This window comes from Bombina bombina, chromosome 11, assembly GCF_027579735.1.
Source record: "Bombina bombina isolate aBomBom1 chromosome 11, aBomBom1.pri, whole genome shotgun sequence".
Lineage (NCBI taxonomy): Eukaryota > Metazoa > Chordata > Amphibia > Anura > Bombinatoridae > Bombina > Bombina bombina.
Genome location: NC_069509.1, coordinates 23610174 through 23635094, shown reverse-complemented (window position 1 = coordinate 23635094; position 24921 = coordinate 23610174). Strand labels below are relative to the sequence as shown.

The 24921-nt window shown below is 39.0% G+C and overlaps 1 protein-coding gene across 1 annotated transcript in view; it reads left to right on the top strand.

Moving 5' to 3' along the window:
- Positions 1 to 24921, top strand: part of LOC128641606 (uncharacterized) — a 70548-nt gene that overhangs the window by 5603 nt on the left and 40024 nt on the right. The window contains exon 2 of the mRNA XM_053694144.1: positions 19753 to 20025. Coding sequence (XP_053550119.1) covers positions 19773 to 20025 — 253 coding nt within the window. The 5' untranslated portion in view covers positions 19753 to 19772. The remainder of the gene's footprint in view (positions 1 to 19752; positions 20026 to 24921) is intronic.

Here is a 24921-nt window from a genome sequence, read left to right as displayed (position 1 = left end):
AGGATTCCTAGAATATTATCTTTTCTCCAAGAAGGATTGGAGAAGGGATTGTCGGCTAGTTCCTTAAAGGGACAGATTTCTGCACTGTCTATTCTTTTGCACAAACGTCTGGCTAATACTCCGGACGTTCAGGCATTTTGTCAGGCTTTAGTTAGAATCAAGTCTGTGTTTAAACCTGTTGCTCCACCATGGAGTTTAAATTTAGTTCTTAAAGTTCTTCAAGGCGTTCCGTTTGAACCTTTGCATTCCATAGATATTAAGCTTTTATCTTGGAAAGTTCTGTTTTTAGTAGCTATCTCCTCGGCTCGAACAGTTTCGGAGTTATCTGCTTTACAATGTGATTCACCTTATCTCATTTTCCATGCAGATAAGGTAGTGTTGCGTGCCAAACCTGGGTTTCTTCCTAAGGTGGTATCTAATAAGAATATCAATCAGGAGATTGTTGTTCCTTCACTATGTCCTAATCCTTCTTCTAAGAAGGAACGTCTATTACACAATCTTGATGTGGTTCGTGCTTTAAAATTTTATTTACAAGCTACAAAGGATTTTCGTCAAACATCTGCTTTGTTTGTGGTCTACTCTGGGCAGAGGAGAGGCCAAAAGGCTTCGGCAACTTCTCTTTCTTTTTGGTTAAGAAGCATAATCCACTTTACTTATGAGACTGCTGGCCAGCAGCCTCCTGAGAGAATTACAGCTCATTCCACTAGAGCAGTAGCTTCCACATGGGCTTTTAAAAATGAGGCCTCTGTTGAACAGATTTGTAAAGCGGCGACTTGGTCTTCGCTTCATACTTTTTCTAAATTCTACAAATTTGATATTTTTGCTTCTTCGGAGGCTATTTTTGGGAGAAAGGTCTTACAGGCAGTGGTGCCTTCCGTTTAAGCGCCTGCCTTGTCCCTCCCTTCATCCGTGTCCTATAGCTTTGGTATTGGTATCCCACAAGTAATGGATGAATCCGTGGACTGGATACACCTTACAAGAGAAAACAAAATTTATGCTTACCTGATAAATTTATTTCTCTTGTGGTGTATCCAGTCCACGGCCCGCCCTGTCATTTTAAGGTGTTTTTCATTTTTAAACTACAGTCACCACTGCACCCAATAGTTTCTCCTTTCTCTTGCTTGTCTTCAGGCTACACGTGTCATTAAAGAGCACCGTCTACACGTGTCATTAAAGAGCACCGTCTACACGTGTCATTAAAGAGCACCGTCAACATGTGTCAAAGATATCTTTTTGCCTGGAAAAATATTAAATAAATATATTTTCATTTAAAATGAAATTACAACTTCAGTATTAGCTATGTACTCGCTACTAATCCTGCTAATGCCTAATTGGCAGAGAGGGACGCGCATCTACAAGTATGGCAGGAAAACATTGGCCTAGATTTATAGATGCTTATGAGGACCTCTCTGTGCAGGCTATATTTTTTATACACATTTATTAGTAGGGGTTCTTGCTTTTACCGTCTTGTTTCTGGTGCCCAATACATAAAATCTCACACATGAAACCTATTGCCTTAAAGGGACAGTATACACCAATTTCCATATAACTGCATGTAATAGACACTACTATAAAGAATAATATGCACAGATACTGATCTAAAAATCCATTATAAAACTGTTTAAAAACTTACTTAGAAGCTCCCAGTTTAGCACTGTTGAAAAGGTTAGGCTGGAACACCCACTTAAAGTGTCTGTATAGCAAAAAGAGCAGACCCCTACCCCTTCCTCTACATATGAAAAGACTCTTTACACAAACAGGAACAAGCTGGAGTAGGCATACATCAGTAAACTATGGGGCTTGGTTAGGAGTCTTTATTTGAAAAGCAGGGATGTAAGCTTAGGAGCTGGCCCATTTTTGGTTCAGAACCTGGGGAGCTCTTGCTTATTGAAGGCTAATCAGCAAGCGCTACCCAGGGTACTAGATAGAGATGTTTTGTCACACTAGATGCAGGAGTTTTGTCTCACTGCATGCAGGAGTTTTGTCACAATAGATGCAGGAGTTTTGTCACACTAGATGCAGGAGTTTTCTCTCACTGCATGCAGGAGTTTTGTCACACTAGATGCAGGAGTTTTGTCTCACTGCATGCAGGAGTTTTGTCAAAATAGATGCAGGAGTTTTGTCACACTAGATGCAGGAGTTTTGTCTCACTGCATGCAGGAGTTTTGTCACACTAGATGTAGGAGTTTTGTCACACTGCATGCAGGAGTTTTGTCACAATAGATGCAGGAGTTTTGTCACACTAGATGCAGGAGTTTTGTCTCACTGCATGCAGGAGTTTTGTCACACTAGATGTAGGAGTTTTGTCACACTAGATTCAGGAGTTTTGTCACAATAGATGTAGGAGTTTTGTCAAGCAGGGATGTAAGCTTAGGAGCTGGCCCATTTTTGTTTCAGAACCTGGGGAGCTCTTGCTTATTGAAGGCTAATCAGCAAGCGCTACCCAGGGTACTAGATAGAGATGTATTGTCACACTAGATGCAGGAGTTTTGTCTCACTGCATGCAGGAGTTTTGTCACAATAGATGCAGGAGTTTTGTCACACTAGATGCAGGAGTTTTCTCTCACTGCATGCAGGAGTTTTGTCACACTAGATGCAGGAGTTTTGTCTCACTGCATGCAGGAGTTTTGTCACAATAGATGCAGGAGTTTTGTCACACTAGATGCAGGAGTTTTGTCTCACTGCATGCAGGAGTTTTGTCACACTAGATGTAGGAGTTTTGTCACACTAGATGCAGGAGTTTTGTCACAATAGATGTAGGAGTTTTGTCACAATAGAAGCAGGAGTTTTGTCACACTAGATGCAGGAGTTTTGTCTCACTGCATGCAGGAGTTTTCTCACAATAGATGCAGGAGTTTTGTCACAATAGATGCAGGAGTTTTGTCACAATAGATGTAGGAGTTTTGTCACACTAGATGCAGGAGTTTTTTCACAGTGCATGCAGGAGTTTTGTCACAGTGCATACAGGAGTTTTGTCACAGTGCATGCAAGAGTTTTTTCACAGTGCATGCAGGAGTTTTGTCACAGTGCATGCAGGAGTTTTGTCACAGTGCATACAGGAGTTTTGTCACAGTGCATACAGGAGTTTTGTCACAGTGCATGCAGGAGTTTTGTCACAGTGCATGCAGGAGTTTTGTCACAGTGCATACAGGAGTTTTGTCACAATAGATGCAGGAGTTTTGTCACAATAGATGCAGGAGTTTTGTCACAGTGCATGCAGGAGTTTTGTCACAATAGATGTAGGAGTTTTGTCACACTGCATGCAGGAGTTTTGTCACACTAGATGCAGGAGTTTTTTCACAGTGCATGCAGGAGTTTTGTCACAGTGCATACAGGAGTTTTGTCACAGTGCATGCAGGAGTTTTGTCACAGTGCATACAGGAGTTTTGTCACAGTGCATGCAGGAGTTTTGTCACAGTGCATAAAGGAGTTTTGTCACAATAGATGCAGGAGTTTTGTCACAATAGATGCAGGAGTTTTGTCACAGTGCATGCAGGAGTTTTGTCACAATAGATGTAGGAGTTTTGTCACACTGCATGCAGGAGTTTTGTCACACTAGATGCAGGAGTTTTTTCACAGTGCATGCAGGAGTTTTGTCACAGTGCATATAGGAGTTTTGTCACAGTGCAAGCAGGAGTTTTGTCACAGTGCATGCAGGAGTTTTGTCACACTAGATGTAGGAGTTTTGTCTCACTGCATGCAGGAGTTTTGTCTCACTAGATGTAGGAGTTTTGTCACAGTGCATGCAGGAGTTTTGTCACAGTGCATGCAGGAGTTTTGTCTCACTAGATGTAGGAGTTTTGTCACACTGCATGCAGGAGTTTTGTCACACTAGATGTAGGAGTTTTGTCACACTAGATGTAGGAGTTTTGTCTCACTGCATGCAGGAGTTTTGTCACAGTGCATACAGGTGTTTTGTCTCACTAGATGTAGGAGTTTTGTCACACTAGATGTATGAGTTTTGTCACAGTGCATGTAGGAGTTTTGTCACACTGGATGTAGGAGGTTTGTCTCACTGCATGCAGGAGTTTTGTCACAGTGCATACAGTTTTGTCACAGTGCATGCAGGAGTTTTGTCTCACTGCATGCCAGAGTTTTGTCACACTAGATGTAGGAGTTTTGTCTCATTGCATGCAGGAGTTTTGTCACAGTGCATACAGGAGTTTTGTCACACTGCATGCAGGAGTTTTGTCACACTAGATGTAGGAGTTTTGTCTCATTGCATGCAGGAGTTTTGTCTCACTGCATACAGGAGTTTTGTCACAGTGCATACAGGAGTTTTGTCACAGTGCTTGCAGGAGTTTTGTCACAGTGCATGCAGGAGTTTTGTCACAGTGCATGCAAGAGTTTTTTCACACTAGGGGGGGTAGTTATCATCGTCTCAACTTTCCTGCCTTCGCCGGCCCAATACGCCCGCCTAAGCTCGCCTACCTTTGCCGCCGCGGACCTGAAAAAATACGCCTAAGTTATCAAATAAAGCTGTCAAAAGCCGCGGGGCGATGAGCAGCGGACTGTGAGAGTTATCACTCATCCGATCTCGCTGCTCTTCGGCTTTTTCACAGCTTTATTGCTAGCCTGTCACTAAGCACCCACACTAAACTAAACTGTTCTACACCCTATACTGGCGCCCCCGGAGCCCCCCGCAACTCAATAAAGTTACTAACCCCTAAACCGCCGCTCCTAGACCCCGCCGCAACACTTATAAATGTATTAACCTCTAAACCGCCGCTCCTAGACCCTGCCGCAACTCTGATAAATGTATTAACCCCTAAACCGCCGCTCCCGGAGCACACCGCCACCTACATTATACCTAGTAACCCCTATCCTGCCCCCCCTATACCGCCGCCCTCTATAATAAAGTTATTAACCCCTATCCTGCCGATCCCGCACCTCGCCGCAACTAAATAAATAGTTTAACCCCCTAAACCGCCGCTCCCTGACCCCGCCGCAACCTATATTAAATTTATTAACCCCTATCCTGCCCCCCCTACACCGTCGCCACCTATAATAAATTTATTAACCCCTATCCTGCCCAACACTACACCGCCGCCACTGTAATAAAATTATTAACCCCTAAACCTAAGTCTAACACTAACCCTAACACCCCCCTAACTTAAATATTAATTAAATAAATCTAAATAATATTTCTATTATGAACTAAATTAATCCTATTTAAAACTAAATACTTACCTATAAAATAAACCCTAATATAGCTACAATATAAATAATAATTATATTGTAGCTATCTTAGGATTTATTTTTATTTTACAGGTAACTTTCAATTTATTTTAACTAGGTACAATAGCTATTAAATAGTTATTAACTATTTAATAGCTACCTAGCTAAAATAAAGAGAAATTTACCTGTAAAATAAAAACTAACCTAAGTTACAATTACACCTAACACTACACTATACTTAAATAAATAAATTAATCATATTTAAAACTAAATACTTACCTATAAAATAAACCCTAAGATAGCTACAATGTAATTAATAATTACATTGTAGCTATTTTAGGATTTATATTTATTTTACAGGTAACTTTGTATTTATTTTAGCTAGTTAGAATAGTTATTAAATAGTTATTAACTATTTAATAACTACCTAGCTAAAAGAAATACAAAATTACCTGTAAAATAAATCCTAACCTAAATTACAATTAAACCTAACACTACACTATCTTTAAATGAATTAAATAAATTAACTACAAATAACTACAATTAAATACAATTACATAAACTAACTAAAGTACAAAAAATAAAAAAGCTAAGTTACAAAAAATAAAAAACATAAGTTACAAACATTTAAAAAATATTACAACAATTTTAAGCTAATTACACCTAATCTAAGCCCCCTAATAAAATAACAAAGCCCCCCAAAATAAAAAAATGCCCTACCCTATTCTAAATTAAAAAAGTTCAAAGCTCTTTTACCTTACCAGCCCTTAAAAGGGCCTTTTGTGGGGGCATGCCTCAAAGAATTCAGCTCTTTTGCCTGCAAAAGAAAAATACAACCTCCCCAACATTAAAACCCACCACCCACATACCCCTAATCTAACCCAAACCCCCCTTAAAATAACCTAACACTAATCCCCTGAAGATCATCCTACCTTGAGTCGTCTTCACTCAGCCGAGCAGCGATGGAACCGAAGTGGACATCCGGAGCGGAAGAAGTTATCCTCCAAGCGGCGCTGAAGAAATCTTCCATCCGATGAAGTGATCCTCCAAGCGGCGCTGAAGAAGTCTTCGATCCGGGCGATGTCATCTTCCAAGAGGCGCTGAAGAAGTCTTCTATCCGGGCGATGTCATCTTCCAAGCCGGGTCTTCAATCTTCATCCCGCCGCCGCGGAACATCCTTCTTTACCGACGGACTACCGACGAATGAAGGCTCCTTTAAGGGACGTCATCCAAGATGGCGTCCCTTCAATTCCGATTGGCTGATAGGATTCTATCAGCCATTCGGAATTAAGGTAGGAAAAATCTGATTGGCTGATGGAATCAGCCAATCAGATTCAAGTTCAATCCGATTGGCTGATCCAATCAGCCAATCAGATTGAGCTTGCATTCTATTGGCTGTACTTTAGTTAGTTTATGTAATTGTATTTAATTGTAGTTATTTGTAGTTAATTTTTTTAATTAATTTAATGATAGTGTAGTGTTAGGTTTAATTGTAACTTAGGTTAGGATTTATTTTACAGGTAATTTTGTATTTCTTTTAGCTAGGTAGTTATTAAATAGTTAATAACTATTTAATAACTATTCTAACTAGCTAAAATAAATACAAAGTTACCTGTAAAATAAATATAATTCCTGAAATAGCTACAATGTAATTATTAATTACATTGTAGCTATCTTAGGGTTTATTTTACAGGTAAGTATTTAGTTTAAATAGGAATAATTTATTAAAGTATAGTGTAGTGTTAGGTGTAATTGTAACTTAGGTTAGTTTTTATTTTACTGGTAAATTTCTCTTTATTTTAGCTAGGTAGCTATTAAATAGTTAATAACTATTTAATAGCTATTGTACCTAGTTAAAATAAATTGAAAGTTACCTGTAAAATAAAAATAAATCCTAAGATAGCTACAATAAAATTATTATTTATATTGTAGCTATATTAGGGTTTATTTTAAAGGTAAGTATTTAGTTTTAAATAGGATTAACTTAGTTAATAAGATAAATATTATTTAGATTTATTTAATTAATATTTAAGTTAGGGGGGTGTTAGGTTTAGTGTTAGACAGGTTTAGGGGTTAATAATTTTATTACAGTGGCGGCGGTGTAGTGGGGGGCAGGATAGGGGTTAATAAATTTATTATAGGTGGCGACGGTGTAGGGGGGGCAGATTAGGGGTTAATAAATTTAATATAGGTTGCGGCAGGGTCAGGGAGCGGCGGTTTAGGGGTTAAACTATTTATTTAGTTGCGGCGAGGTGCGGGATCGGCAGGATAGGGGTTAATAACTTTATTACAGAGGGCAGCGGTATAGGGGGGGCAGGATAGGGGTTACTAGGTATAATGTAGGTGGCGGTGGGCTCCGGGAGCGGCGGTTTAGGGGTTAATACATTTATTATAGTTGCGGTGGGCTCCGGGAGCGGCGGTTTAGGGGTTAATAGGTATAGAGTAGCTTGCGGTGGGCTCCGGGAGCGGCGGTTTAGGGGTAATACATTTATTTAGTTGCGGCGGTGTAGGGGGACAGATTAGTGGTGTTTAGACTCGGGGTACATGTTAGGGTGTTAGGTGTAGACATTACCATAGGAATCAATGGGATGTCTGGCAGCAGCGAACTTGTACTTTCGCTATGGTCAGACTCCCATTGATTCCTATGGGATCCGCAGCCTTCAGGGTGGCGGTTTGAAAACCAGGTACGCTGGGCCGGAAAAGTGCCGAGCGTACCTGCTAGTTTTTTGATAACTAGCAAAAGTAGTCAGATTGTGCCGCACTTGTGTGCGGAACATCTGGAGTGACGTAAGAATCGATCTGTGTCGGACTGAGTCCGGCGGATCAAAGTTTACGTCACAAAATTCTACTTTTGCCGGTCTTTAGCCTTTGATAACTAAGGCGAATGAGCCTCGCCACAAATACGCTGCGGAATTCCAGCGTATTTGAGGTTGACGGCTTGATAACTACCCCCCTTTATGTAGGAGTTTTGTCACACTAGATGTAGGAGTTTTGTCACAGTGCATGCAGGAGTTTTGTCACAGTGCATGCAAGAGTTTTTTCACACTAGATGTAGGAGTTTTGTCTCACTGCATGCAGGAGTTTTGTCACACTGCATGCAGGCGTTTTGTCACAGTGCATGCAGGAGTTTTGTCACACTAGATGTAGGAGTTTTGTCACACTAGATGCAGGAGTTTTGTCTCACTAGATGTAGGAGTTTTGTCACAGTGCATGCAGGAGTTTTGTCACACTAGATGTAGGAGTTTTGTCTCACTAGATGTAGGAGTTTTGTCTCACTGCATGCAGGAGTTTTGTCACACTAGATGTAGGAGTTTTGTCTCACTACATGCAGGAGTTTTGTCACACTAGACGTAGGAGTTTTGTCTCACTAGATGTAGGAGTTTTGTCTCACTGCATGCAGGAGTTTTGTCACACTAGATGTAGGAGTTTTGTCTCACTGCATGCAGGAGTTTTGTCACAGTGCATGCAGGAGTTTTGTCATAGTGCATGCAGGAGTTTTGTCACACTAGATGTAGGACTTTTGTCTCACTGCATGCAGGAGTTTTGTCACACTGCAGGAGTTTTGTCACACTTGATGTAAAAGTTTTGTCTCACTGCATGCAGGAGTTTTGTCACACTGCATGCAGGAGTTTTGTCACACTAGATGTAGGAGTTTTGTCTCACTGCATGCAGGAGTTTTGTCACACTGCATGCAGGAGTTTTGTCACACTAGATGTAGGAGTTTTGTCTCACTACATGCATGAGTTTTGTCTCACTGCATGCAGGAGTTTTGTCACACTAGATGTAGGAGTTTTGTCTCACTGCATGCAAGAGTTTTGTCACACTAGATGTAGGAGTTTTGTCACACTAGATGTAGGAGTTTTGTCTCACTACATGCATGAGTTTTGTCTCACTGCATGCAGGAGTTTTGTCACACTAGATGTAGGAGTTTTGTCTCACTACATGCATGAGTTTTGTCACAGTGCATGCAGGAGTTTTGTCTCACTGCATGCAAGAGTTTTGTCACACTAGATGTAGGAGTTTTGTCACACTAGATGTAGGAGTTTTGTCTCACTACATGCATGAGTTTTGTCTCACTGCATGCAGGAGTTTTGTCACACTAGATGTAGGAGTTTTGTCACAGTGCATGCAGGAGTTTGTCACACTAGATGTAGGAGTTTTGTCTCACTAGATGTAGGAGTTTTGTCTCACTGCATGCAGGAGTTTTGTCTCACTAGATGTAGGAGTTTTGTCTCACTACATGCAGGAGTTTTGTCACAGTGCATGCAGGAGTTTTGTCACACTGCATGCAGGAGTTTTGTCACACTAGATGTAGGAGTTTTGTCACACTAGATGTAGGAGTTTTGTCTCACTGCATGCAGGAGTTTTGTCACACTAGATGTAGGAGTTTTGTCACAGTGCATGCAGGAGTTTTGTCACACTAGATGTAGGAGTTTTGTCACACTAGATGCAGGAGTTTTGTCACACTAGATGTAGAAGTTTTGTCTCACTGCATGCAGGAGTTTTGTCTCACTAGATGTAGGAGTTTTGTCACAGTGCATGCAGGAGTTTTGTCACACTTGATGTAAGAGTTTTGTCTCACTGCATGCAGGAGTTTTGTCACACTGCATGCAGGAGTTTTGTCACACTTGATGTAGGAGTTTTGTCACACTGCATGCAGGAGTTTTGTCACACTGCATGCAGGAGTTTTTTCACACTAGATGTAGGAGTTTTGTCACACTAGATACATGAGTTTTGTTTCACTGCATGCAGGAGTTTTGTCACACTAGATGTAGGAGTTTTGTCTCACTGCATGCAAGAGTTTTGTCACACTAGATGTAGGAGTTTTGTCTCACTGCATGCAGGAGTTTTGTCACAGTGCATGCAGGAGTTTTGTCATAGTGCATGCAGGAGTTTTGTCACACTAGATGTAGGACTTTTGTCTCACTGCATGCAGGAGTTTTGTCACACTGCAGGAGTTTTGTCACACTTGATGTAAGAGTTTTGTCTCACTGCATGCAGGAGTTTTGTCACAGTGCATGCAGGAGTTTTGTCTCACTGCATGCAAGAGTTTTGTCACACTAGATGTAGGAGTTTTGTCACACTAGATGTAGGAGTTTTGTCTCACTACATGCATGAGTTTTGTCTCACTGCATGCAGGAGTTTTGTCACACTAGATGTAGGAGTTTTGTCACAGTGCATGCAGGAGTTTGTCACACTAGATGTAGGAGTTTTGTCTCACTAGATGTAGGAGTTTTGTCTCACTGCATGCAGGAGTTTTGTCTCACTAGATGTAGGAGTTTTGTCTCACTACATGCAGGAGTTTTGTCACAGTGCATGCAGGAGTTTTGTCACACTGCATGCAGGAGTTTTGTCACACTAGATGTAGGAGTTTTGTCACACTAGATGTAGGAGTTTTGTCTCACTGCATGCAGGAGTTTTGTCACACTAGATGTAGGAGTTTTGTCACAGTGCATGCAGGAGTTTTGTCACACTAGATGTAGGAGTTTTGTCACACTAGATGCAGGAGTTTTGTCACACTAGATGTAGAAGTTTTGTCTCACTGCATGCAGGAGTTTTGTCTCACTAGATGTAGGAGTTTTGTCACAGTGCATGCAGGAGTTTTGTCACACTTGATGTAAGAGTTTTGTCTCACTGCATGCAGGAGTTTTGTCACACTGCATGCAGGAGTTTTGTCACACTTGATGTAGGAGTTTTGTCACACTGCATGCAGGAGTTTTGTCACACTGCATGCAGGAGTTTTTTCACACTAGATGTAGGAGTTTTGTCACACTAGATGCATGAGTTTTGTTTCACTGCATGCAGGAGTTTTGTCACACTAGATGTAGGAGTTTTGTCTCACTGCATGCAAGAGTTTTGTCACACTAGATGTAGGAGTTTTGTCTCACTGCATGCAGGAGTTTTGTCACAGTGCATGCAGGAGTTTTGTCATAGTGCATGCAGGAGTTTTGTCACACTAGATGTAGGACTTTTGTCTCACTGCATGCAGGAGTTTTGTCACACTGCAGGAGTTTTGTCACACTTGATGTAAGAGTTTTGTCTCACTGCATGCAGGAGTTTTGTCACACTGCATGCAGGAGTTTTGTCACACTAGATGTAGGAGTTTTGTCTCACTGCATGCAGGAGTTTTGTCACACTAGATGTAGGAGTTTTGTCACACTAGATGCATGAGTTTTGTTTCACTGCATGCAGGAGTTTTGTCACACTAGATGTAGGAGTTTTGTCTCACTGCATGCAAGAGTTTCTTCACACTAGATGTAGGCGTTTTGTCACACTGCATGCAGGAGTTTTGTCACACTAGATGTAGGAGTTTTGTCTCACTACATGCATGAGTTTGGTCTCACTGCATGCAGGATTTTTGTCACATTAGATGTAGGAGTTTTGTCTCACTGCATGCAAGAGTTTTGTCACACTAGATGTAGGAGTTTTGTCACACTAGATGTAGGAGTTTTGTCTCACTGCATGCAGGAGTTTTGTCACAGTGCATGCAGGAGTTTTGTCACACTGCATGCAGGAGTTTTGTCACACTGCATGCAGGAGTTTTGTCACACTAGATGTAGGAGTTTTGTCACAATGCATGCAGGAGTTTTGTCACACTGCATGCAGGAGTTTTGTCACACTAGATGTAGGAGTTTTGTCTCACTGCATGCAGGAGTTTTGTCACAGTGCATGCAGGAGTTTTGTCACAATGCATGCAGGAGTTTTGTCACACTGCATGCAGGAGTTTTGTCACACTAGATGTAGGAGTTTTGTCACAGTGCATGCAGGAGTTTTGTCACACTGCATGCAGGAGTTTTGTCACACTAGATGTTGGAGTTTTGTCTCACTGCATGCAGGAGTTTTGTCACACTAGATGTAGGAGTTTTGTCTCACTGCATGCAGGAGTTTTGTCACAGTGCATGCAGGAGTTTTGTCACACTGCATGCAGGAGTTTTGTCTCACTGCATGCAGGAGTTTTGTCACACTAGATGTAGGAGTTTTGTCTCATTTAATGCAGGAGTTTTGTCACAGTGCATGCAGGAGTTTTGTCACAGTGCATGCAGGAGTTTTGTCACACTAGATGTAGGAGTTTTGTCTCACTGCATGCAGGAGTTTTGTCACAGTGCATGCAGGAGTTTTGTCACACTAGATGTAGGAGTTTTGTCTCACTGCATGCAGGAGTTTTGTCACACTAGATGTAGGAGTTTTGTCACACTAGATGTAGGAGTTTTGTCTCATTGCATGCAGGAGTTTTGTCACAGTGCATGCAGGAGTTTTTCACACTAGATGTATGAGTTTTGTCACACTGCATGCAGGAGTTTTGTCACACTGCATGCAGGAGTTTTGTCACACTGCATGCAGGAGTTTTGTCACACTGCATGCAGGAGTTGTGTCACAGTGCATGTAGGAATTTTGTCTCACTACATGCATGAGTTTTGTCTCACTGCATGCAGGAGTTTTGTCTCACTAGATGTAGGAGTTTTGTCACACTAGATGCAGGTGTTTTGTCACACTGCATGCAGGAGTTTTGTCACACTAGATGCAGGAGTTTTGTCACAATACATGCAGGAGGTTTGTCACACTGCATGCAGGAGTTTTGTCTCACTGCATGCAGGAGTTTTTTGGTTACAGTGCATGTAGGAGTTTTGTCACACTGCTTGCAGGAGTTTTGTCACACTAGATGTAGGAGTTTTGTCTCACTGCATGCAGGAGTTTTGTCACAGTGCATGCAGGAGTTTTGTCACAATGCATGCAGGAGTTTTGTCACACTGCATGCAGGAGTTTTGTCACACTAGATGTAGGAGTTTTGTCACAGTGCATGCAGGAGTTTTGTCACACTGCATGCAGGAGTTTTGTCACACTAGATGTTGGAGTTTTGTCTCACTGCATGCAGGAGTTTTGTCACACTAGATGTAGGAGTTTTGTCTCACTGCATGCAGGAGTTTTGTCACAGTGCATGCAGGAGTTTTGTCACACTGCATGCAGGAGTTTTGTCTCACTGCATGCAGGAGTTTTGTCACACTAGATGTAGGAGTTTTGTCTCATTTAATGCAGGAGTTTTGTCACAGTGCATGCAGGAGTTTTGTCACAGTGCATGCAGGAGTTTTGTCACACTAGATGTAGGAGTTTTGTCTCACTGCATGCAGGAGTTTTGTCACAGTGCATGCAGGAGTTTTGTCACACTAGATGTAGGAGTTTTGTCTCACTGCATGCAGGAGTTTTGTCACACTAGATGTAGGAGTTTTGTCACACTAGATGTAGGAGTTTTGTCTCATTGCATGCAGGAGTTTTGTCACAGTGCATGCAGGAGTTTTTCACACTAGATGTATGAGTTTTGTCACACTGCATGCAGGAGTTTTGTCACACTGCATGCAGGAGTTTTGTCACACTGCATGCAGGAGTTTTGTCACACTGCATGCAGGAGTTGTGTCACAGTGCATGTAGGAATTTTGTCTCACTACATGCATGAGTTTTGTCTCACTGCATGCAGGAGTTTTGTCTCACTAGATGTAGGAGTTTTGTCACACTAGATGCAGGAGTTTTGTCACACTGCATGCAGGAGTTTTGTCACACTAGATGCAGGAGTTTTGTCACAATACATGCAGGAGGTTTGTCACACTGCATGCAGGAGTTTTGTCTCACTGCATGCAGGAGTTTTTTGGTTACAGTGCATGTAGGAGTTTTGTCACACTGCTTGCAGGAGTTTTGTCACACTAGATGTAGGAGTTTTGTCTCACTGCATGCAGGAGTTTTGTCACACTACATGCAGGAGTTTTGTCACACTACATGCAGGAGTTTTGTCACACTACATGCAGGAGGTTTGTCATACTAGATGCATGAGTTTGGCCACACTGCATGCAGGAGTTTTGTCACACTAGATTAGGGGTATCAAGCTCAATTTATCTGGGGGCCAATGACCAAGTGTTCTTAGCCTATGGGGGCTGCTTGAACTGAGTAAGTGTTCCAGAACTAGATATTCAAGGAACTGGAAGTGACATTTTCCCAAGTAGTAGTGCATGGTGGGAGTTGTAGCACACAGCAGACATACAGAGTTGTCTATAATTATCTTGTGAGTGGCAAGTGAAGTGATCATTCTGGAACTGTATAAAAATGTAAAAAGTAACATTTATCAAGCAGTGCAAGGTGGGAGACTACACTGAACACTTGTCTTTATATTTATCTTGTGAGTGTCTATATAGAACATCAACTAGTTACATCTCTTAAAAAAATAATGGTTTACATATTAAACAAAGTAGGGCCAGTTTAAACTATTTTGAGGGCCGCATATGGCCCCAGGGCCTGTACTTTGAGACCACTGCACTAAATGAAGGAGTTTTGTCACACTAGATGAAGGAGTTTTGTCACACTTGTTGCAGGATTTTTGTCATACTTGATGCAGGAGTTATGTCACACTGCATGCAGATGTTTTATTAGATGCAGGAGTTTTGTCACACTGCATGCAGATGTTTTATCAGATGAAGGAGTTTTGTCCCACTAGATAAAAGAGTTTTGTCATACTTGATGCAGTAGTTATGTCACACTGCATGCAGATGTTTTATCAGATGAAGGAGTTTTGTCCCACTAGATAAAAGAGTTTTGTCATACTTGATGCAGTAGTTATGTCACACTGCATGCAGATGTTTTATCAGATGCAGGAGTTTTGCCAGCTCTTGACAGGGCTGTGAGCAGAGGCAAAGAGGGGAAAATGCTTGAGAGCTCAGGACCACAGTAGCGCAGTGCTGGCAGGAGCCCTGTAGACTGGGAACAGAAATTATTATGAGACCTACAGATTGGAAGCAGATCATTTAACTGCTGCCCTGTAACTGCTAGCACATCTGTCAGTGTTGAGCCAACGAATGTTCATGGTCTGTGAGAGGAGACAAGGAATTTTATGTGATGGGGTCTGGGACTCAAATTGTAAGCGCCAATCATAATTTTTGGGGCTCTTTGTAAAATCGAGCACTGGGCTAGACTACAAGTGAATCGCAATCAATAGCGCAGAGTTTGTAATTGTGTGCTCGGTTTAGCACGGATTGTATAAATGTGTGTTTAAATGAATGTATATGTGTATATAAATGTATTTATATATGTGTATAAATGTATGTATGTGTATATAAATGCATATATGTGTATATAAATGTATGTATGTATGTGTGTATATGTATATAAATGTATGCATGTGTGTATGTATGTGTATGTATATAAATGAATGTATGTTTGTATAAATGTATGTATGTTTGTATAAATGTATGTATGTACTGTATATATAAATGTATGTATGGGTATATAAATGTATGTATGTGTATATAAATGTATGTAAGTGTATAAATGTATGCATGTGTGTATATAAATCTATGTATGTGTATATAAATGTATGTATGTGTGTATACATGTATGTAGGTGTATGTGTACATAAATGTATGTACTGTATGTGTATATAAATGTATGTATGTGTATGTAAATGTATGTATGTGTATATAAATGTATGTATGTGTATGTAAATGTATGCATGTGTATGTAAATGTATGTATGTGTATGTAAATGTATGCATGTGTATGTAAATGTATGTATGTGTATGTAAATGTATGTATGTGTATATAAATGTATGTATGTGTATGTAAATGTATGTATGTGTATATAAATGTATGCATGTGTATGTAAATGTATGTATGTGTATGTAAATGTATGTATGTGTATATAAATGTATGTATGTGTATGTAAATGTATGTATGTGTATATAAATGTATGTATGTGTATATAAATGTATGTATGTGTATATAAATGTATGTATGTGTATATAAATGTATGTATGTGTATGTAAATGTATGTATGTGTATATAAATGTATGTATGTGTATATAAATGTATGTATGTGTATATAAATGTATGTATGTGTATATAAATGTATGTAAATGTATGTATGTGTATATAAATGTATGTATGTGTATGTAAATGTATGTATGTGTATATAAATGTATGTATGTGTATATAAATGTATGTAAATGTATGTATGTGTATATAAATGTATGTATGTGTATGTAAATGTATGTATGTGTATATAAATGTATGTATGTGTATATAAATGTATGTATGTGTATATAAATGTATGTATGTGTATATAAATGTATGTATGTGTATGTAAATGTATGTATGTGTATGTAAATGTATGTATGTGTATATAAATGTATGTAAATGTATGTATGTGTATGTAAATGTATGTATAGTGTAAAGCAAGATGTAATACCAGCGCTCAACTGTTAGCCTATAACCGTATACAAATGGGGAAGAAACAAACTCACATAAGTGAATATGTTCTAATGTTTAGATCGGTGAATTGTGCAGCATGAACATATGATTCAATGTACCCTTAACACTGTAAGTAATATTAAAAACAAGATGATAAATCAAAAGTAATTCAGCGCAACAAAATCTAATTAAAAAATGAAGTAGTCCAATCTCTAGGTATTAATATACTATAGTCCTTAGATGTAATATACAAAACAATAAGAAGTAATATGAAGTAGATATGACTGGTGAATAGATGTCTCCTTACCGGAAATTACCTCAATCTTATGAGGTAATGTATGCTCACATAGGGACTGATACTGATTTAGCCCTTGGTCTGGGTGGTTATCGTCTATAACACCTTCTTGGAGTAAAAAATGCCTTTCTCTGGAATCTTGCGTATGGTACTTGTCCGCCAGAAACTTCCAAATTCTTCTTTGGTGTATTGCCTTGGTGTCTCCCAGGAGTATGGTATTTCTACTATGTATCCTCTGGTCTCCAATTCTCAAAAGGATGTAGTGAAAGAAAAGAGAAGGCACATAGCGTAATACTGTTTAGACAAAATATGTATTAACAAGATAACGATATGCACTCACATTTAAGACCCTCAAACCTTGATGAGGTAAGCATTCACACATAAACATACACCTGAATGGTGTTTAAACCTGGCCAATGTTGAAGACAATTCTCCACTTAATATGATATAGATAGCTCCTGGTATAAAATGATATATCCTTGTCTTTGCCAACGTTCCAATTTGTTTAAAACAAGCAATAAAAAACACACATCTTATTTCATGAAGACTTGATAAAAACCATGAATAAAAACTGAAACAGAAACATATGTATCAACCTCACAAACGTCTCAAGCCTCTTTCTGGCTCCAGTTTTGACTATGATGCTGTGCACTAACAATCAAGTCCTGGGCTGTATAATGACAGAAACTGCAAGGCTGAATTATCATACAATAAAAACAAGCAGACAGGTCCTGAGCTGTGTATTAACAGAACTTGCGAATCTGAATTGTGATACTATAAAACGAAAAAAAGAAATGTTTGATTCAAAGAGAACTACGTCCTAAAGATACCGGTCACACTTGTGGGAGGTAAAACTGCACTACCACACTTTAATATAAACTTACGCGTTTCGAAGTTTAATGATACTTCTTCGTCAGAGGTAGAATCGAAAATGTATGTATGAGTATATAAATGTATGTAGGTGTATGTGTATATAAATGAATGCATGTTTGTATAAATGTATGTATGTGTATATAAATGTATGTATGTGTGTATGTGTATATAAATGTATGTAGGTGTATGTGTATATCAATGTATGTATGTGTATGTAAATGTATGTAGGTGTATGTGTATATAAATGTATGTAGGTGTATGTGTATATAAATGTATGTATGTGTATGTAAATGTATGTATGTGTATATAAATGTATGTATGTGTGTATGTGTATATAAATGTATGTATGTGTGTATGTGTATATAAATGTATGTAGGTGTATGTGTATATCAATGTATGTATGTGTATGTAAATGTATGTAGGTGTATGTGTATATCAATGTATGTATGTGTATGTAAATGTATGTAGGTGTATGTGTATATCAATGTATGTATGTGTATGTAAATGTATGTAGGTGTATGTGTATATCAATGTATGTATGTGTATGTAAATGTATGTAGGTGTATGTGTATATAAATGAATGTATGTTTGTATAAATGTATGTATGTGTATATTAATGTATGTATGTGTGTATGTGTATATAAATGTATGTAGGTGTATGTGTATATCAATGTATGTATGTGTATGTAAATGTATGTAGGTGTATGTGTATATAAATGAATGTATGTTTGTATAAATGTATGTATGTGTATATAAATGTATGTATGTGTGTATGTGTATATAAATGTATGTAGGTGTATGTGTATATAAATGTATGTATGTGTATGTAAATGTATGTAGGTGTATGTGTATATAAATGAATGTATGTTTGTATAAATGTATGTATGTGTATATAAATGTATGTATGTGTGTATGTGTATATAAATGTATGTAGGTGTATGTGTATATAAATGTATTTATGTGTATGTAAATGTATGTAGGTGCATGTGTATATAAATGAATGTATGTTTGTATAAATGTATGTATGTGTATGTGTGTATAAATGTATGTATGTGTGTGTGTATAAATGTATGTATGTGTGTGTGTATAAATGTATGTATGTGTTTTTGTGTATAAATCTATGTATGTTTTTGTGTGTATAAATGTATGTATGTGTTTGTGTGTATAAATGTATGTATGTGTTTGTGTGTATAAATGTATGTATGTGTTTGTGTGTATAAATCTACTGTATGTATGTGTGTATAAATGTATGTATGTGTTTGTGTGTATAAATCGACTGTATGTATGTGTGTATAAATGTATGTGTGTGTGTATAAATCGACTGTATGTTTGTGTGTATAAATCGACTGTATGTATGTGTGTATAAATGTATGTATGTGTGTGTGTATAAATGTATGTATGTGTTTGTGTGTATAAATCTACTGTATGTATGTGTGTATAAATGTATGTATGTGTTTGTGTGTATAAATGTATGTATGTTTTTGTGTGTATAAATGTATGTATGTGTTTGTGTGTATAAATCTACTGTATGTATGTGTGTATAAATGTATGTATGTGTTTGTGTGTATAAATCTACTGTATGTGTGTGTGTATAAATGTATGTATGTGTGTATAAATGTATGTATGTGTTTGTGTGTATAAATCTACTGTATGTATGTGTGTATAAATGTATGTATGTATGTGTGTATAAATGTATGTATGTATGTGTGTATAAATGTATGTATGTATGTGTGTATAAATGTATGTATGTATGTGTGTATAAATGTATGTATGTATGTGTGTATAAATGTATGTGTGTGTGTATAAATGTATGTATGTATGTGTGTATAAATGTATGTATGTATGTGTGTATAAATGTATGTATGTATGTGTGTATAAATGTATGTATGTGTATGTGTGTATAAATGTATGTATGTATGTGTATATAAATGTATGTATGTGTGTGTGTATAAATGTATGTATGTGTTTGTGTGTATAAATCTACTGTATGTATGTGTGTGTATGTATGTGTGATTTACAGACTAGCAGACAGAAAGCTAGAGAGGCAGACAAAATAACAGACGGACAAACAGACACAGACTTAAAAAGACAGACAGAGCAATACATTTTGAAGCAATATAAATACTGTACATTTACTGATACAACCCATATTACATGTATGACATTTCTGCCTTTTTTTAGTAATTTGGAAGAAACAAAGAATGTCTCCAATAGTCGGGGTATTTTCCAGGTCTGGCAAGGAAGAATATTCCTGGCTAACCCAATCGCTTGAGTCTGTCGCTTCAGTCCATCCTTGGTACATATCAAATAGCAATGGCAGCAAATTGAGAGGAGAGGTCAAAAAATGTGATTTTGCTATTTTGTATCATACAAAGAGGAGAGGAAGAGTCAACATCACCAATGTGACGGATTCTCTGTATGATGAAGAGCTGAACATAATGTCACAAACACTTGGTAGGTATCACATCTGTAGCACTAATCCTTTAATATCTAATGTCTGATGCTAAATTATATTTGTGTTCCCAACATATGTTCTCTCTTTGTGTTGTCTGCATTGTGCAAAGGGAAGGGGGTCTTAAGTGTTTATTTTAGAGATTCTGTCAGTACTGATTTAACTGACAAGCCCTGGATTAGAGCAGTGGTTCTGAACCCAAGTGACCCCTCTGATCTACCTACTGGCTACATGTACACAGCGCACACAGGTGCAGTGGCACTCTGACAGGCCTGGCCGTTATTCCTTATGTGTGGAGCGGCACACCTGTAAGAGCGCACCGTAGGGGCATGTGGGGTCGCGGCCCACCAGCAGGACCATAACGGCCCAGTACCGTGCTGCGGCTGTTGAGAAACCAGGGATTAGAGCATATAGATGACAATGTTTAGTCTGCTGCGCATAGCCTGTAGGGATTTATATTATTTAATGTTATGCTTCTATTTCATACTCTCATCACAGATGTTAAAATAGATTCTGATTTCCATTCATACCCTAATAAATGCTAAAATGGAAGATACACTTTTTATGCAATGTTACCACAGTTTCCACAATATGATGACTAGTCACTAAATGCTGTTTATTATGAGGTATTGTAACGTTTCAGTACATATATAGCGTAGTGTTAAAATAGCAATAAATTATAGTCTGTAAGGCATCTGATTGGCTGTGCCACATGCTGGTAATAGGTCAAAAAAGACGCTTATGAGAGTAGCCACAGAGCTGGTAACCTACACCTTGTAGTTTGTTTTAAGTCTGTCCTCAATGCCTATACCCTTTATGTACTGAGATGCTAACTCTGTCCTCAATGCCTATACCCTTTATGTACTGAGATGCTAACTCTGTCCTCAATGCCTATACCCTTTATGTACTGAGATGCTAAGTCTGTCCTCAATGCCTATACCCTTTATGCACTGAGATGCTAGGTCTGTCCTCAATGCCTATACTCTTTATGTACTGAGATGCTAACTCTGCCCTCAATGCCTATACTCTTTATGTACTGAGATGCTAAGTCTGTCCTCAATGCCTGTACCCTTTATGTACTGAGATGCTAACTCTGTCCTCAATGCCTATACCCTTTATGTACTGAGATGCTAACTCTGTCCTCAATGCCTATACCCTTTATGTACTGAGATGCTAACTCTGTCCTCAATGCCTATATCCTTTATGTACTGAGATGCTAACTCTGTCCTCAATGCCTATACCCTTTATGTACTGAGATGCTAAGTCTGTCCTCAATGCCTATACCCTTTATGTACTGAGATGCTAACTCTGTCCTCAATGCCTATACCCTTTATGTACTGAGATGCTAACTCTGTCCTCAATGCCTATACTCTTTATGTACTGAGATGCTAACTCTGTCCTCAATGCCTATACCCTTTATGTACTGAGATGCTAACTCTGTCCTCAATGCCTATACCCTTTATGTACTGAGATGCTAAGTCTGTCCTCAATGCCTATACCCTTTATGTACTGAGATGCTAACTCTGTCCTCAATGCCTATACCCTTTATGTACTGAGATGCTAACTCTGTCCTCAATGCCTATACCCTTTATGTACTGAGATGCTAACTCTGTCCTCAATGCCTATACTCTTTATGTACTGAGATGCTAACTCTGTCCTCAATGCCTATACCCTTTATGTACTGAGATGCTAAGTCTGTCCTCAATGCCTATACCCTTTATGTACTGAGATGCTAACTCTGTCCTCAATGCCTATACCCTTTATGTACTGAGATGCTAAGTCTGTCCTCAATGCCTATACCCTTTATGTACTGAGATGCTAACTCTGTCCTCAATGCCTATACCCTTTATGTACTGAGATGCTAACTCTGTCCTCAATGCCTATACTCTTTATGTACTGAGATGCTAACTCTGTCCTCAATGCCTATACTCTTTATGTACTGAGATGCTAACTCTGTCCTCAATGCCTATACCCTTTATGTACTGAGATGCTAAGTCTGTCCTCAATGCCTATATCCTTTATGTACTGAGATGCTAACTCTGTCCTCAATGCCTATACTCTTTATGTACTGAGATGCTAACTCTGCCCTCAATGCCTATACCCTTTATGTACTGAGATGCTAACTCTGTCCTCAATGCCTATACTCTTTATGTACTGAGATGCTAACTCTGTCCTCAATGTCTATACCCTTTATGTACTGAGATGCTAACTCTGTCCTCAATGCCTATACCCTTTATGTACTGAGATGCTAACTCTGTCCTCAATGCCTATACTCTTTATGTACTGAGATGCTAACTCTGTCCTCAATGCCTATAGCCTTTATGTACTAAGATGCTAACTCTGTCCTCAATGCCTATACTCTTTATGTACTGAGATGCTAGGTCTGTCTTCAATGCCTATTCCCTTTATGTACTGAGATGCTAACTCTGTCCTCAATGCCTATACTCTTTATGTACTGAGATGCTAACTCTGTCCTCAATGCCTATACTCTTTATGTACTGAGATGCTAACTCTGTCCTCAATGCCTATACCCTTTATGTACTGAGATGCTAACTCTGTCCTCAATGTCTATACCCTTTATGTACTGAGATGCTAAGTCTGTCCTCAATGCCTATACCCTTTATGTACTGAGATGCTAACTCTGTCCTCAATGCCTATACTCTTTATGTACTGAGATGCTAACTCTGTCCTCAATGCCTATACTCTTTATGTACTGAGATGCTAACTCTGTCCTCAATGCCTATACCCTTTATGTACTGAGATGCTAACTCTGTCCTCAATGCCTATACCCTTTATGTACTGAGATGCTAAGTCTGTTCTCAATGCCTATACCCTTTATGTACTGAGATGCTAACTCTGTCCTCAATGCCTATACCCTTTATGTACTGAGATGCTAACTCTGTCCTCAATGCCTATACTCTTTATGTACTGAGATGCTAACTCTGTCCTCAATGCCTATACCCTTTATGTACTGAGATGCTAGGTCTGTCCTCAATGCCTATACTCTTTATGTACTGAGATGCTAGGTCTGTCCTCAATGCCTATACCATTTATGTACTGAGATGCTAACTCTGTCCTCAATGCCTATACCCTTTATGTACTGAGATGCTAACTCTGTCCTCAATGCCTATACCCTTTATGTACTGAGATGCTAACTCTGTCCTCAATGCCTATACTCTTTATGTACTGAGATGCTAACTCTGTCCTCAAAGCCTATACCCTTTATGTACTGAGATGCTAACTCTGTCCTCAATGCCTATACCCTTTATGTACTGAGATGCTAACTCTGTCCTCAATGCCTATACTCTTTATGTACTGAGATGCTAGGTCTGTCCTCAATGCCTATACTCTTTATGTACTGAGATGCTAACTCTGTCCTCAATGCCTATACCCTTTATGTACTGAGATGCTAACTCTGTCCTCAATGCCTATACTCTTTATGTACTGAGATGCTAAGTCTGTCCTCAATGCCTATACTCTTTATGTACTGAGATGCTAACTCTGTCCTCAATGCCTATACCCTTTATGTACTTAGATGCTAACTCTGTCCTCAATGCCTATACCCTTTATGTACTGAGATGCTAAGTCTGTCCTCAATGCCTATACTCTTTATGTACTGAGATGCTAACTCTGTCCTCAATGCCTATACCCTTTATGTACTGAGATGCTAACTCTTTCCTCAATGCCTATACTTTTTATGTACTGAGATGCTAAGTCTGTCCTCAATGCCTATACCCTTTATGTACTGAGATGCTAACTCTGTCCTCAATGCCTATACCCTTTATGTACTGAGATGCTAAGTCTGTCCTCAATGCCTATACTCTTTATGTACTGAGATGCTAAGTCTGTCCTCAATGCCTATACTCTTTATGTACTGAGATGCTAACTCTGTCCTCAATGCCTATACCCTTTATGTACAGAGATGCTAACTCTGTCCTCAATGCCTATACCCTTTATGTACTGAGATGCTAAGTCTGTCCTCAATGCCTATACTATTTATGTACTGAGATGCTAAGTCTGTCCTCAATGCCTATACTCTTTATGTACTGAGATGCTAAATCTGTCCTCAATGCCTATACTCTTTATGTACTGAGATGCTAAGTCTGTCCTCAATGCCTATACCCTTTATGTACTGAGATGCTAACTCTGTCCTCAATGCCTATACTCTTTATGTACTGAGATGCTAACTCTGTCCTCAATGCCTAAACCCTTTATGTACTGAGATGCTAAGTCTGTCCTCAATGCCTATACTCTTTATGTACTGAGATGCTAAGTCTGTCCATATGTACTGAGATGCTAAGTCTGTCCTCAATGCCTATACTCTTTATGTACTGAGATGCTAACTCTGTCCTCAATGCCTATACCCTTTATGTACTGAGATGCTAACTCTGTCCTCAATGCCTATACTCTTTATGTACTGAGATGCTAACTCTGTCCTCAAAGCCTATACCCTTTATGTACTGAGATGCTAACTCTGTCCTCAATGCCTATACCCTTTATGTACTGAGATGCTAACTCTGTCCTCAATGCCTATACTCTTTATGTACTGAGATGCTAGGTCTGTCCTCAATGCCTATACTCTTTATGTACTGAGATGCTAACTCTGTCCTCAATGCCTATACCCTTTATGTACTGAGATGCTAACTCTGTCCTCAATGCCTATACTCTTTATGTACTGAGATGCTAAGTCTGTCCTCAATGCCTATATCCTTTATGTACTGAGATGCTAACTCTGTCCTCAATGCCTATACCCTTTATGTACTTAGATGCTAACTCTGTCCTCAATGCCTATACTCTTTATGTACTGAGATGCTAACTCTGTCCTCAATGCCTATACCCTTTATGTACTGAGATGCTAGGTCTGTCCTCAATGCCTATACTCTTTATGTACTGAGATG